This window comes from Nilaparvata lugens, chromosome 2, assembly GCF_014356525.2.
Source record: "Nilaparvata lugens isolate BPH chromosome 2, ASM1435652v1, whole genome shotgun sequence".
NCBI classification, from domain to species: Eukaryota; Metazoa; Arthropoda; class Insecta; order Hemiptera; family Delphacidae; genus Nilaparvata; species Nilaparvata lugens.
In genome coordinates this window covers 86,435,194-86,450,118 of record NC_052505.1, presented here as the reverse complement: position 1 = coordinate 86,450,118, position 14,925 = coordinate 86,435,194, and the positions used below count along the sequence as shown (strand labels likewise).

At 32.6% G+C, this 14,925-nt stretch overlaps 1 protein-coding gene across 1 annotated transcript in view; it reads left to right on the top strand.

The window, feature by feature from the left end:
• LOC111055639 (myosin-IIIa) overlaps positions 1-14,925 on the top strand; it is a gene marked incomplete in the record, with an annotated part of 72,736 nt that overhangs the window by 51,506 nt on the left and 6,305 nt on the right. Inside the window, 7 exon segments of the mRNA XM_039421979.1 lie at positions 2,860-3,025; positions 5,099-5,486; positions 7,631-7,701; positions 8,360-8,434; positions 11,535-11,633; positions 12,388-12,473; positions 13,816-13,896. Coding sequence (XP_039277913.1) covers positions 2,860-3,025; positions 5,099-5,486; positions 7,631-7,701; positions 8,360-8,434; positions 11,535-11,633; positions 12,388-12,473; positions 13,816-13,896 — 966 coding nt within the window.

Here is a 14,925-nt window from a genome sequence, read left to right as displayed (position 1 = left end):
AACTGTAGGTAGTTGTGAAATTCAATCGACATTATTATCAACTCAAAGGTGTGGTACCACAATTGATTATGTCTTCAAATCTCATATCAAGCAATCAGTTATTCCCAGAATTTTACATGAAAGAAATGATAGTTAAAATTTCAATAAAATATCCAAGGAACCCCTTACAAGACCACCTACAGGTCTGTTTGTAGGAGGGAATTGAATGATATAGGGTACCGTAATAGAGATATCTCTATTCAAGTGCCTTATTCTATTTGTTCATTTATTGTACAAAGCACTATAATTATTATGACCATGGAGGAGAAACTAGGCTGAGCCTGTACTAAATGGATAAAATAAATTATATAATATAATTTTATCATAATATATCTTTAATTATTAACAAACATAGTAACCACATATTGAGTTCAATGTAATGCTGCATTGACTGTGAGAAGCGTGTAGGCCCCAGGCTTCTCCAGTCATACACAAGATGAAAGTAAGGAACCACTAAAAGTTGAAGTTTGATAGGATAAATCAATAAAGAAGGAACTCAAAAGTTTTGAGAAGTGGAGTAACAGAATGTATTGGTTCAATGTTTGTTGTCTAGACATATGTATTTTTTACCAACATTTATGATTTTTGTAATAATTTTCTATGAAGCTAAAAGAGGCAACGAATGGAAATTCTCAATATTTTCAAAGTTCACCTTGACTCGAAGACTGTAAATGAATAAATTTACTAAACATGAATATATTATTTTACTAAAGTTATTATCAAAAATAATACTATGCTCTCAAACTGAATGCTAGAACTTTTTTCTTGATAATGGCATTATGTATAGCCGAAACTTATCGTGACTTAATAATTTAAAAAAGGGTACTTAGATTTCAATTTTTTTACTTTCCTTGCCCTATTACCATAGGTAAGGAAAGTATTGCTTTCCAAAAAATTAAGGTACCCTAATTTCAAGTTTCCTATACGTTTCAAGGTCCCCTGAGTCCAAAACATGATTTTTTGGTTTTTGTTTTGTGTGTGTGTGTGTGTGTGTGTGTGTGTGTGTGTATGTCTGTGAACACGATAACTCCATTCCTAATCAACCGATGACTTGATATTTTTATTTATTGATAAACGGAACACATTCTCTAGAATGATCGTGTTTATATTTCACAGCTGGCTATATGTCATCTTATGAATTTCGGGGATGCGATATTTTGATTTTTCACATACTCACTCGCTTACTCACTTTTTTACTATCCACAGCTGTTTCAGCCAAGGATGAATTATCCTTTTAATGTCGTTCAGCGAGTCTTCCCAAGGATGAGACCTAGTGCAATCGAATTTTTATATCATAAACCTACTATGTTCCAAATTTCGTGAAAATCGTTGAAGCCGTTTTCGAGATCCGTTGAACATAAATAACCAGATTTAAATAAATATAAATAACCAGATATAAAAATACAGAAATTGCTCGTTTAATATAATAGGATTATTTCTCCAATGTACTCATATACTCAATTAGGTACTTGTCATGAATAATACATACTATATAGACAATTGTCATACAATGTGGCAAAAATTTCAAAGTGGTAACAATTTAGGTAGCTGTGAGATTTCAATCTATAATTATCATTTATAACTATTCAAAAGGTGCGGTACCACTATTATTCATCTCTATTCAATGTAGGTAGTTGTCAAATCTCAATCTATTGCAACTAATATAATATAGCAACTAAAAAAGTGCGGTAACACAAGTAATTATTTCTTCAATGTTAGGTGGTTTTGAGATTTCAATCCATAGATAGTTATCATATAACAACTCAAAAGGCGCAGTATCACAATATTGATTTCTTCACTGTAGGTAGATGTGAGATTTTAATCTACATTTATCATATAGCACCTTGAAATTTGCGGCACTAAAAGTGATTATTTCTTAACTGTAGGTAGTTGTGAAATTTCAATCGACAGTTATTATAGCAACTCAAAAGGTGTGGTACCACAATTGATTATGTCTTCAAATCTCAAATCAAGCAAATCAATTTATTTCCCAGAATGTTACATGAAAGAAATGATAGTTAAAATTTCAAATAAAATATCCAAGGAAACCCCTTACAAACCACCTACAGGTATGTGTGTAGGAGGAAGTTCAATGATATAGGTAATATAGATCTCTCTATTTATCTGTCTTTTTTTTGTTTATTTATTGTTCAAAGCACTATAATCATAATATAATTATTATGACCATGGAGGAGAAACTAGGCTGAGCCTGTACCAAATGGATAAAATAAATGATATAATATAAATTTTATCATAAATATTTTTGAATTATTAACAAACATAATAACCACATATTGAGTTTCAATGTAATGCTGCATTGACTGTGAGAAGCGTATAGGCCCCAGGCATCTCCAGTTATACACAATATAAAAGTAAGGAATCACTAAAAGTTTAAGTAATGATAGGAATAAATCAATAAAGAAGGAATCTCAAAAGTTTTTGAGAAGGTGGAGTAACAGAACGTATTGGTTCAATGTTTGTTGTTCTAGACATATGTATTTTTTACCAACAATTTATGATTTTTGTAATAATTTTCTATGAAGCTAAAAGAGGCGACGAATGGAAATTCTCAATATTTTCAAAGTTCACCTTGACTTGAAGACTGTAAAATGAATAAATTTACTAGAAACATGAATATATTTATTTTACTAAAGGTTATTATCAAAAATAACACTATGCTCTCAAAATGAATGTTAGAACTTTTCTTCTTGATAATGGCATTATATAGCCGAAACATGTCGTGACCTCATAATTTGAAATGGGTACTTGGATTTTAATTTTTATTTATAGAACATTTTTATACGGTATTGATGTTTATAGGTACTGTTTCCTGGCGTTCGGCTATGACGAGCGAGTCATTGCTTCAAGGGATACTTGCCGGCTGCTCCTTGTTCGCTTGAAAATGGATGGCTGGGCTCTCGGAAAAACTAAAGTCTTCCTCAAATATTACCATGTAGAATACCTAGCCAAGCTTTATGAAGAACAGGTAAGAATAATCAAAATTCTTTTGTCCATACTTTCATCGAATAAATTTCAATCACGTTGTAAACTTAAGATATCAAATCAAATCAAAATTTTTTATTCACAATACAAACAGTTGAGGGTCCTGCCAACCCAAAGGTTTATTAACCTTAAAATATATTGTTTATTGAAACTCAACGGATTCATTCATCATATTTATCGGCATATACATTTTTATACAGTGTACACCGCCTTAACAGGTTGAATATTAAAACATCTCTAAGCTCTAACGAAAATCAATCTATAGGTTGATAATAGATTACGTAATAATAATATCGAGTGACCTGGCTGGCTCTGGTCTGGTGTCAGAGTAATGCATAATGGACTATCAATTTCCTCTCTTCTTGATTAGATTCATGGTTTTAGTGTAGAGGATACAGTTTATTATGTGATTTTTCTAGATGATAAAGATAGTACACTTATGAATAATGGAATAATTACAAATTCTTTTCTTCTTGATAAAGGAGCATGGTTTCCATATAGAGTTTTCAGATTATTGTGCGACTCTTCTAGATGAGAAAGATAGTACTCTAATGCCTAGCTGGAATGCCTAGTACTGGCCTAGCTGGAAGCTTGGCCACGTTGGTGTTGCCATCCACATTGCAATGTGACCAGTGCCCCATCAAGGCCAGCGGTAGCCAGCGACATATTCATGATAGAAATTAAAAATTTAATTTAATGGCGCGCGTGTGTGTGTGGTTTTAATTATTTATTATCTTTATTTTATCGTGCAAAATACTACAATCACAATATAATTATGACATTGGTGGAAAAAATTGGCTGAGCCTGTACTATTTCTCTCCAAAAATGTTGATATGACAGACAGACAAAAGTTTCTTTATTTCAAAAAAAATCATTTAACAAAATAAACATGCTGTGCTCATTCATTGTCATACAAAAAAAACTTAATAACCATTGTGTTACAACATCATCCTAGAACCAAAATTACCGTATATTTATTTATAAGTAAAAATAAATTTTATGTAAAGTGTCTAAAATAAAATGAAAGTATTGATTTAAATTTCAAATTTAAGTTTATAAATCTCAATGTGGCTCAGGTTTTAAGGAAAACGATGAGAAACACAAATATATTTAAGGAAATGAGCACAATGAATAATATGAAAATGGTCTGCATGGGCTAGATGCCTGTGCGCAGACCAGAGTTACTAAAACATGTTTTTATAGGGAGAGAATATAGTATCAGAAAAATATAGAATTTATAATTTTTTATGTATAATATTCTCCTCCCTTTCGTTACTAAATAAGTTAACTTCTAAAGTTAATATTGGTAATATAAAGGTAATATAAGTAAAGGTAATATAAAGTTAATGTTGTCCAAAGTTTGAGGTAATGATATCACACACTGCTTCGTCACTTGATTTTTGAACCAGGAATAATTTATTACTTGGTATCATTCATATTTATTATCATTATTATTTTATTCACATTATTTCAGTTTATAACATCTCATGTGTGTATGCTGAGCGAATTCCTGATTTTATGTTCAATTATGAGATATGCTCCTGTTTGCAAAGTTCATTCTTTAGCAAACAGTATTGTATTAATTGACTGTACACTATGCATTTTTGTTGAATTCAATATTTGATTATTGTTATCCTGTAATGTACTTGTCATTGAATAAAGATTTATTTATTTATTTAAAATATTTACAAAAATGAACCCAATATATAACTATAAAAAACAATAAAAAAGTAACGCAATAATAATTAATAACAATTAGGCCTATAGCAACTCAATTACATAGAAAAAACAGCAGAGCAGACGTCAAAACAGGAAATAGCACGCATTGGTTGATAAGTGTGGATGGGTGGTTTACCAGCGCTGACCTTCATTGGTCATCGATCAGGCCAGCGCTGGCAAACCACCCATCCACACTCTCGCGCTGGTCGTCATTTGTACGCACTGGGTCAACGTGTAGATGCGGCATTATGAATAGTGGAGTCAAAAATTCTTCTCTTCTTAATAAACATGCATGGCTACGATATAGATCCTATAGTTTATTCTGTGATATTTCCAGATGAGAAAGATAGTACTGGTGCAAGCGGCTGTGAGACGGTGGTTGGCAAAAACTCGTTACCAAAAGGCTCGTTGGGCAATGGCGTCGAGCGTGGTCACTCTGCAGCGTTACGTGCGCGGCTGGATCGCGCGCAAGACCACCGAAACCATCAAATCCAAGCGACACGCCAAGGAGCAACACAAGAAGAACAACAAGCTGGCCAGAGAGATAGAGGCCAACAACGAAGCCAACAAGGAGAACGATCTGACGCCAAACCAGATGGCTGAGTTCAGGAGCAGGAATATCAACTCCGAAGAGATACCGACGCCCTGGGGAAATGTTCAAATGAAGCGGAAACTGTTCTGCCAGCCTGAAGACAAGGATGAGGCTGCCACTGTCATACAGAGTCGTAAGTTATTAATCATTACCATAGTGAGGTCCACGTTATAATGGCAGTGGATGAAGATAGAAGAATAGCAATGCCGATACTCTGCATTAATTAATTATATTTCTCCATTGTCAAAAACATAATTGGCATTGGAATTGTGGACCTAGAAATGGATAGTACCACCGGCTTTGTCGAATGATAGACAAGGATAGCAAAACCAAAGTTGATCAAATACTGTCATTATAACGTGGACCTCACTATAGTAGTTAATTAGTTTATTACTACTAGGACTTAATCATTACTAGTAGTTCTGTGAACAGTGGACCTCGCGCTCAGTAAGTTACATTGACCTGTTGTTATGTTTTCTCAAAAATTAATTGACCGAGCGAAGTGAGGTCTAAGATTCAAGTCGACGGTTTGGCATTTCTCTTAATGTTTAAATGTTTATATGTTGAGCATTTACGGCGAAACGCGGTAATAGATTTTCATGAAATTTGACAGATATGTTCCTTTTATAATGCGCGTCGACGTATATACAAGGTTTTTGGAAATTTTGCATTTCAAGGATATTATAAAAGGAAAAAGGAGCCTCCTTCATACGCCAATATTAGAGTAAAAGTCAGACTATAGAATTATTATTCATCATAAATCAGCTGACAAGTGATTACACAGATGTGTGGAGAAGCCAGTCTATTGCTGTATTTCCATAAGGTCTATAGTTTCAATCAGGTAATTGTGGATGAGAATACTGCGTGAGGTCTACTGTTCACAGAACTACTAGTTATACTAGTATAACTAGTAGTTCTGTGAACAGTAGACCTCGCGCTCAGTAAGTTACATTGACCTGTTGTTATGTTTTCTCAAAAATTAATAAATAATTTATCAATTTAAAATGTCTAGAAAAAATCCCAATAAACTTAGAGCTTTCTGTCCTATCGTACCGTGACGTGTCGTCCCGGAATGTGAGAATGAGCGCTGTTATCAGGTCTGGCTGCAACTGTCTACAACGTTGATGGAAAGATAATTTTCAAGATGTTCGATGTTTTTAAACGGGTAGTATTATAGTCCACAGCTGATTTATGATCAATAATTCTAAAGTATGATTTTTAAAAGGAGCAAAGCATTCCAAGGTGACTCCTTTTCCTTTTGTATTATCCTTAGAATGCAAAATTTCAAAAAACCGTATGTATACGTCGACGCGAAATTCAAAAAGGAACATACCTGTCAAATTTCATGGAAATCTATTGCTGCGTTTCGCTGTAAATGCGGAACATAAAAACATAAAGAGAAATGCAAAACCGTCGACTTGATTCTTAGACCTCACTTCGCTCGGTCAATGAATATATTTCAACTTTCTCATTCAGGAGTGAAGTGATTACAGTAAGGTATGATCACATTGCATACACCGTACACCGTACAGAGTTGGTGAAAATTATAAAAACAACTTAATATTTCTTTTACAAGGATAATTTCACTGTAGGTTTCGTTGGATACCCTTCTACTACTCTTGTAGTTTCCACAGATTCGACAGATACTACTTTTTTCTATTACTTCAAAATTCTGGTCCACCATCTTGGATCCACCATTTTGAATTCAACTTAATTTTTGAAATGAGAAGGTGGTCATAATATGACATGTGACTTCGATACGGAATTTCAAGAGAAAGTGAAAGGCGAAAATCACACATCAATATATTTATCACATACTTGATACAACTGCATGGAAATTTTTGTGATGTCTCAAAAAACAATCTAATTTTTATTTTAATGTTATTCCACCAAAATTCAAGAAGGAATAGTTTAAGGTATAATGGGTAATGCTTGTCGTTTCTCTTCCAATCATTACCATGATTTGTGAGTTATTGTATGAACGATTCAAATTTCAAAATCGAATGTGAAACTAATTAGGGAGTCATATTTTGTAAATTGTAAATCTATGTTTGACGTGAAACTCTTATCATGAATAACTAAATAAAAATATGACTGTGGTTTCAATAAATCTTTGAGCTTTTAAACAATTCATTGACTGGGTGTAATCCTACTGATATAAGCCTTCTTCTTGAGCGTTATTTTATTTAGATATGCTTCAATATGATTTGTTATTATTGCATGAATTGCATCCTTCATATCCATGAATATTTAATGTTATAATTTTCATTTTTACAGATTTTAGAGGATATACCGTAAGAAGAAAATATGGCCCTGAAGTAGCGAAAAGAAAGCAGTCAGTAGAACAGGTAACAAAATTGGCAAAATAGTTCAATAGTAACTAAAACTCACAGAAATGAACGTTAGCAACTACATATATAGCATACAAAGCGTAAATATAAAAACTCTGAATAAATCATTTACAATCAAATTGACGAGAATAATTTCTATTGATAATTTACAAACAAAACAATTATAAAAATTGTCTATTGTTGAATCAATTCAGATTTCACTCATGAGAAAGCTTGGCCCTCTGATAAGGTTTTAATAGGCCTCTTGGGTTTTTATCAAGCGAAAAAATATAAACCTTGGAAACTCTGTGAGTAGAACCTGAGCAATCTCGAAAAAGAAAAAATATATAATGAAAAATAATTCATAAAAAATATATTATACAAAATAAATAATATTAAAAATATATTACAATAAAAAATATAAACCTTGGAGATTCTGAGAGTAGAATCTGGGCAATCACGAAAATTCATTATTTATATTGGATTTCAACATTTTAATCAATTTATTGAGCTTGAAATGATGTCATTACACCTGTTAAGAAAAATCCCAAAATATATTGTAAGAAAACTTATAAATTCTACTCTTATTCCTTATGAACCATTAATAATGTGCTTGCATTTTTTAATCTTTCGAATATAATAAGTCAGTAATTCAATCATGCTCTTACAATTCCAGAAAGCTGTTCTTGTCAATCCAGTGAATCGTCAATCCACTGATCGTCAAGCCCAATTGATAACATTATCTCAAGATGTAAGTTTTTAATATGCCATACCTCAATAGACCTACTTTTAATAGTTTTTAATAGACCTACTTCAATTTAGTGTTTTTTGTATAAACCTGGAGACCTTAGAACAATGTAGCCTATTTTGAAATTTTCAAATCAGGTTGTAGAACAATCAGATTATATATAGACAATCAGAACATGTTATTGATACGAACAATTTATTTCCAACCAGTAATAAATCATAAATGTTATTGATATCTCAATGTGCATTGAGACTAAACTGTATGATGAATCATGAATGTACTAAGTCCAAACATTTCCTGTGTTGAAGAGTTGAGTGAATTTTTATCACTATGTTTCCAATGTCAGTTTGATATTACAGCTACTTTGATAGCCTACCAACTATTCATATAGTTTCAGACAATGCAACTGTTACTCTCCGAAATTGCAGTACGGATAATATAAACAGTTTGGAGGCATCTTTGGCAGGTGTAGAATGGGATTCATATTTCAATTTCAATTTGGGAGATACAAATAAAAAGTATGAGGTTTTTCATGATATTTTTCTTTACTTATATAATATGCATTGTCCCTTGGTAACCAAAACTTTATCTAAGACTAAAAAGATGAAACAAAACTGGATGACAAAAGAAATTCAACAAATAAGAATTTTACTGAAAATCGCAACAAGTAGGGCACATTCAGTCGCTGACTTCGACACTTTACTTATAAACAAAGTTAAGAAACACTATGACCAATTAGTAATTGATGCAAAAAAGATTTCTATGGTAACAAAATAAAGAATGCAACAAACAAATTTAAATCCAGCTGGAAGCTAATCAATCAATTTAGAGGGAAAAGTTCCAATAGAAAAATTAAGAAAATAACTCTTAATATTGAAGATTTACTTATTACTGACCATCAAGAGATCGCTTCTGAATTTAATAATTTTTTTGCATCCGTTGCTGAAAGAGTTGGTACTGTCTTGAATGAGTCTCATGGGAACCCAGGTGAAGAATACAAAATCAATAGCTCTGAGACATCATCAAATAAATTTGTTCTATATCCCACAAATGAAGATGAAATATTGGAAATAATTAATAATCTCATGTCGAAATGTAGTGTAGGTTATGATGATGTCTCTGTTAAGGTTCTGAAGCAGTGCAGGAGACCAATAGTTCATCCACTGGTTTGTATGATTAAGTCTATGTTTGAATGTGGAATTTTTCCAGATCTTTTAAAAATAGCCAAAGTTCTTCCACTTTTCAAGGATGGGGACAGACTAGACATAAACAATTACAAACCCATATCAATATTGACAGCTCTCTCAAAAATACTTGAAACAATAATCCTCATACGACTGGCAGCATACTTGAAGGAAAATGATCTTATATCTCTACATCAACATGGTTTTGTAAAACATAAGTCGACCAGTACCGCACTTATAGAATTTTTCGAAGGTGTGATACATGAGTTAGAAGGAGGTAACTACACAACAGGTGTCATGCTTGATCTTTCCAAAGCTTTTGACTGCATGAACCACAAGATACTTTTGAAAAAGTTGATTGGTCTAGGGAAAATCGGTACAGAAAATAAACTGGTAGAGTCATACCTAACTGATTGTTATCAGTATGTTTCCATCCCTAGTGATAAAGAATTAGTGACATCAAATCTAGTTAAAATCACATCAGGAGTGCCCCAAGGTTCTATCTTGGGACCTCTCCTTTTCATTCTGTATATAAATGATATTTCCTTAGCAGTTCCACAAAATAAACTCACATTATACGCAGATTACACCTCCTTAATTTTTTCCGATTTTAGTTTAGAGGAACTTGAGAAAAATGTAATCATCTATTAACCAACAGTTTAGCTCAATATTTCAATTCACTTTCCCTCTCAGTAAACTCGAGAAAAAGTCGACTCATAAATTTCAGCCTTAGACATAGCCATATAGAGCCCAAGTTATACATCGGCTGTGATCCTGTTGAAAATACAGATTCTGTTAAACTCGGTCTAGAGATAGATTCGAAACTTGCATGGGATTTGCACGTCGAAAAATTAATAAATAGATTAAGCAAAGGCTTATTTGTATTAAGAAATATGGTGCATTTTCAAACATAAGACACATGCCGATGCACATAATTAAAACACAAGAGGAAAGAACAGACTAGCCACACAGAAACACAGGTTACGACTTTATGAGAAGATGCCAACCTACTTGGGAGCGAAATTACACAATAAGTTACCCCTTCAATTGCGGAACATGACTGACAAATAAATTTAAGCGAGAACTGTACAGTCTTCTCATATCCAAGGCACTGTACAGCGTAGAAGAGTTTATGACTTGATTATTTTTGTAGGTAGTGTGTTTCATCATGTGATGAATGATACATTGTGTTGACTATGTTATATTCATTTATTCATTCATTTATTGTATAAAATACTATAATCATAATACAATTATGACATTGGAGGAAAAACTAGGCTGAGCCTGTACTATTTCTCTCCAAAAATTTTGATAAAATGTTAATGTTGTCCAAAAGATAAGGTTATGTAATCTCACACTGCTTCGTCACTTGATTTTCGGTCCAGGAATGATGATTTAAAATTTTGAATTTTGAAGGTTGATTTTATACTCTAAATAAATCACAGAATGTATCACAATGAATATATTGATATTGTATTTCGTTTGCATTCACATTGAATTCACATAAATTTTATAATAATGTATTAATGTCGATTTTAGTATTTGATTAGTTTGTAGATTCATAATGTGTATTAATGTTAGTTTCTAGTGACGATGTTCAACTGCATTATGTTTTTGTTTTGCTGTGTTGAATAAATAAAATATTCTATTCTATATGCTCGCTTACTAATCTGTTAGGCTGGGTCTTAACTCAACGAATCTTTGACAAATACTGTATGTGTGTTGAGGGACCAACATTTTTAGAAGCTTGGACAATGTTTGCTTAACGGCAACTAGCAAACTGTTTCACCAAACATAATACCATTTCTCCAAACTGCTCCATCAAACGTTCGTCAAACATTTGCCAAGAGCGAACCTCGAGAGGAAATATAATTTATTATAGATTATCATTCTAATTTTCTATTCTACCTATTTTTCAGGTACATATGAAGAACCAGGACGTTCACAAATACCTGCGACAAAATAAGCAAGGAATAAGACTGAAAGAAGTTGAAGAAACAAAACGAAACTTTGTTCCGGTACGACTGGTTCAATTACTTTAATTATTTCAAGATTAACTTGTTCATAATTTCAAATATAATTTAGATGTTGGATTTGATGCTAGTTGAGTCTTTGAGAAATCACTGGATATTGGAGAAACGAAAGTTCAATAATATATTTTTGTATCAAGTTTTCTCTTTGTGTTTTATTTGTCGACTTTGTACCTTATATTTCAACCATACATACATAATTTATTTGAAGATATTTTTGAATGGATCAATAATTATACTTGTCGGAACTAAGTTTGTGAACTTGAAATAGAATAAAATGAGAAGTATGGAGGAGAAAACTTTGGTAGCTCTTTTCGGTGAGTTGTTGGGATCTTCATAGATATTAATGTGAGACTATAATTTTATCTCTTTTGAAATTCAATGTATTTTCCATTTTGTAAAGATCCAAATCTTTCTATATTTGGTTGCTTCAACTAAAGAATGGAATCACATTATCTAAAATGAAAACTTTCTTTGTGGTGATGAAATCGCTATTGTAGTAGATATCCAGATCCTGAAAAAACGACAAAATTATCACAACCACTTTTTGTGAAGATTTAAAAAGTCTACTACAGATTGATAATGCTGGCACGACCAAAACAAGTATCTCAGTTTTCCAAAGAATGAAAAAGTTGTCACAATTTTTCAGTCTATTCAGTTACTTTCAATTTAATTCCAAAACCTTCAAATGGTATGTTTAAAGTAACTTTTTTGATTTGAAAATATGTGTTCAATGTTACAGAAAGCTGTTGTCCATGAAGTGGCCAAGAAGCATGGAGCTAGCAACAACAATAATTATTACCAATCAGTTCAAGACGAGATGAACAGGTGAGTAGGCTAGTTCTGGGTAGTTATAATTATAGAGGAAAGATAGCAGAAAAGATAATGTGCTCTTTTCTTTCTTAAGATGGAAAACAATATTTGGATGTTGCTTTCCATGACGAAACACTATATAATAGCTTTGCTGTAGCTCAGACACTGTGTTACTTGTAAATATTTGAAAACAATATTTTCTCTCGTTATACTCCAGCAATGCCAATACATTTATTTGAGAAAAATAAATATGGTAATTTAAAACATCTTCCATCTGTTCATCTTTGTCCTTTCAAAAAACATCGTCCAGAAATTTTGTCTCTACTTTCTGTAACAGTGTTTTTCCACTTTCGGAGCTGATTTGGGAAAACGCTGATTCAATAACGTAAACAGACTGATACAATCATAGAAGTTATGTTGTAACAGAGTTTTTGAATGAAGGAATCTATTACCACAAAGGAAAGAACATATTTATCAAGGAATTGTTATTTAAATATTTATAAAGTCCAGTAGAAATGTCGACTTATTCCTCCATTGAGCTCATCACTACTTAGATATTGAACTAATTCAAAATAATAATATAATAAAATGGACGATCTAAGCAATGTTGATAAATCTAACCAACAAGTGCAAACCTCAGACTAAACAGAGCAGTGAACTGAGCACACCCATGATGCGTTGCAACCTCCAGATGCCCTGTGATTGGCTTAACTGAGAGTGTGAATTTCGCTGAAAAACATCTACTGATAAATGTGACTTTTGATCCAAATCGTGATTTTCAATACCGTTTTCAGGTCTGTAAAGTGTAAATGTTACTTTTGCTACAAAACAACCAGACAGTCTGATTCCTCTTTAAAATACGAACACTGCCATATGAATAACACAATTTCTCAAAAAATGGAGAATTTGACTTTGAATCTACAACACTCATATCAAGGAACGTGCTCCTGCTATTAGGTACTGATGTTTCCGTTTGAAAATTGACGACTCACTTAAAAAACTGAACTGTTTCCTGTAGCACAAAAATGTGAGAAGTCAACTTCCAACTCCACCTATAGAAGCCTATTTACATGGATCATTATTCCACTTCAACATATAATGTGACTGTTATATTGGTTGGGAAATTATTTTTAGAAGCTTTGAAGTTGTTATATGGGGTTGGGAAATTATTTTTAGAAGCTTTGAAGTTATTTTTTGGTTCAAAGGATAGCCGCTGAAGCTATGTTATCACTGAATTTCACAAGCTCATAAATCTTAAAAATCAAAATAATGTTTTGAGATTCAACTCCTTGAGAGCAATCTCCAAACTTTGGTACTGTAGAAATCTGTTTGTATTTAATACACTGATTATTTCCAGTATTTCTTCAGGATCAGACGAAGAGCCATCCATGTGGGATTTACCTATTATTCAGATTGAGAATCAACTGCGACCTGAAAGGTATCGCTTGATTGCTTTCACACGACCAGCAATGTGTGCTGTAAAATCTGCAATCTAGAGCACAAACTCCACCTTTTAGAGTGTTTTTCAAAAATAGATACTTTTAGTACCAATCAATTCCTTGAGCACTTGAAATGTTGTTTCCGTCATCCTCACCTCATGCTGCTTGATTGAATTTAGAAGATTTTGTGTTGTTTGGAATTTGATTTTTCATGTAGGATTTGAACAACTGAGTGGTCACTGAAATCAACGTTTCATGTTTATTTATGTATTCAATCATACAAAAAACTCCATTCATTAAAATGATTGAGGAAGGGCCAACATTCACAGCCCAAAACTGTCCCTTCTCCGAATTTCGATTCATACAGTAGTCCAAAAAATAGTAGGTTATGTTTTCAAAATATTGAATTTAATTTATTGATATTAAATTTTGAATGGAGAGGTCTTGGTTTGAGAGACAGAAAATTACAATATTCATATCAGTTTAGAATCTTACTTCATATTAGTTCAGACCAAAGACCTTAAAGAGATATAGACCCACAATGCCTATGCCTTCCCAATGGGAAGCCATTGGGGTATTTTAGCACGAGATATTATATCTAAATATGTGTAATTCTATAGATTACAAAGGCATTGGTATGTAATAATCTTATAGGTTGCCCCCTCAATGGCCGATTTCAATTGTAAGTACGACACTAGCGCTGCATGTGAGTCGATGCATCTTTAAGGTCTTTGGTTCAGACTCCTCATCCTTGTAAACTCCTCTCAATCCATGTTTTTCTAAGCTTATAGAATCATATGATTTATGATTAATCTTAAGTAATTCACCCATCCCTGTGAAATCACTATCTCCGTAAACAGAGGTAATGGTGAAATCCCTTGAAAACTCCAGAATTTTCCTAAATTCATAAAATAAAATTATTGGTTTTCATGACTAGATTTCCTAGATCCTAGCTGCCTTGTGTTGGTAAATTTTTACCCAATATCCTGAATTCCGATCTGTTGATGCAAGTATATTATCTAGCAGAC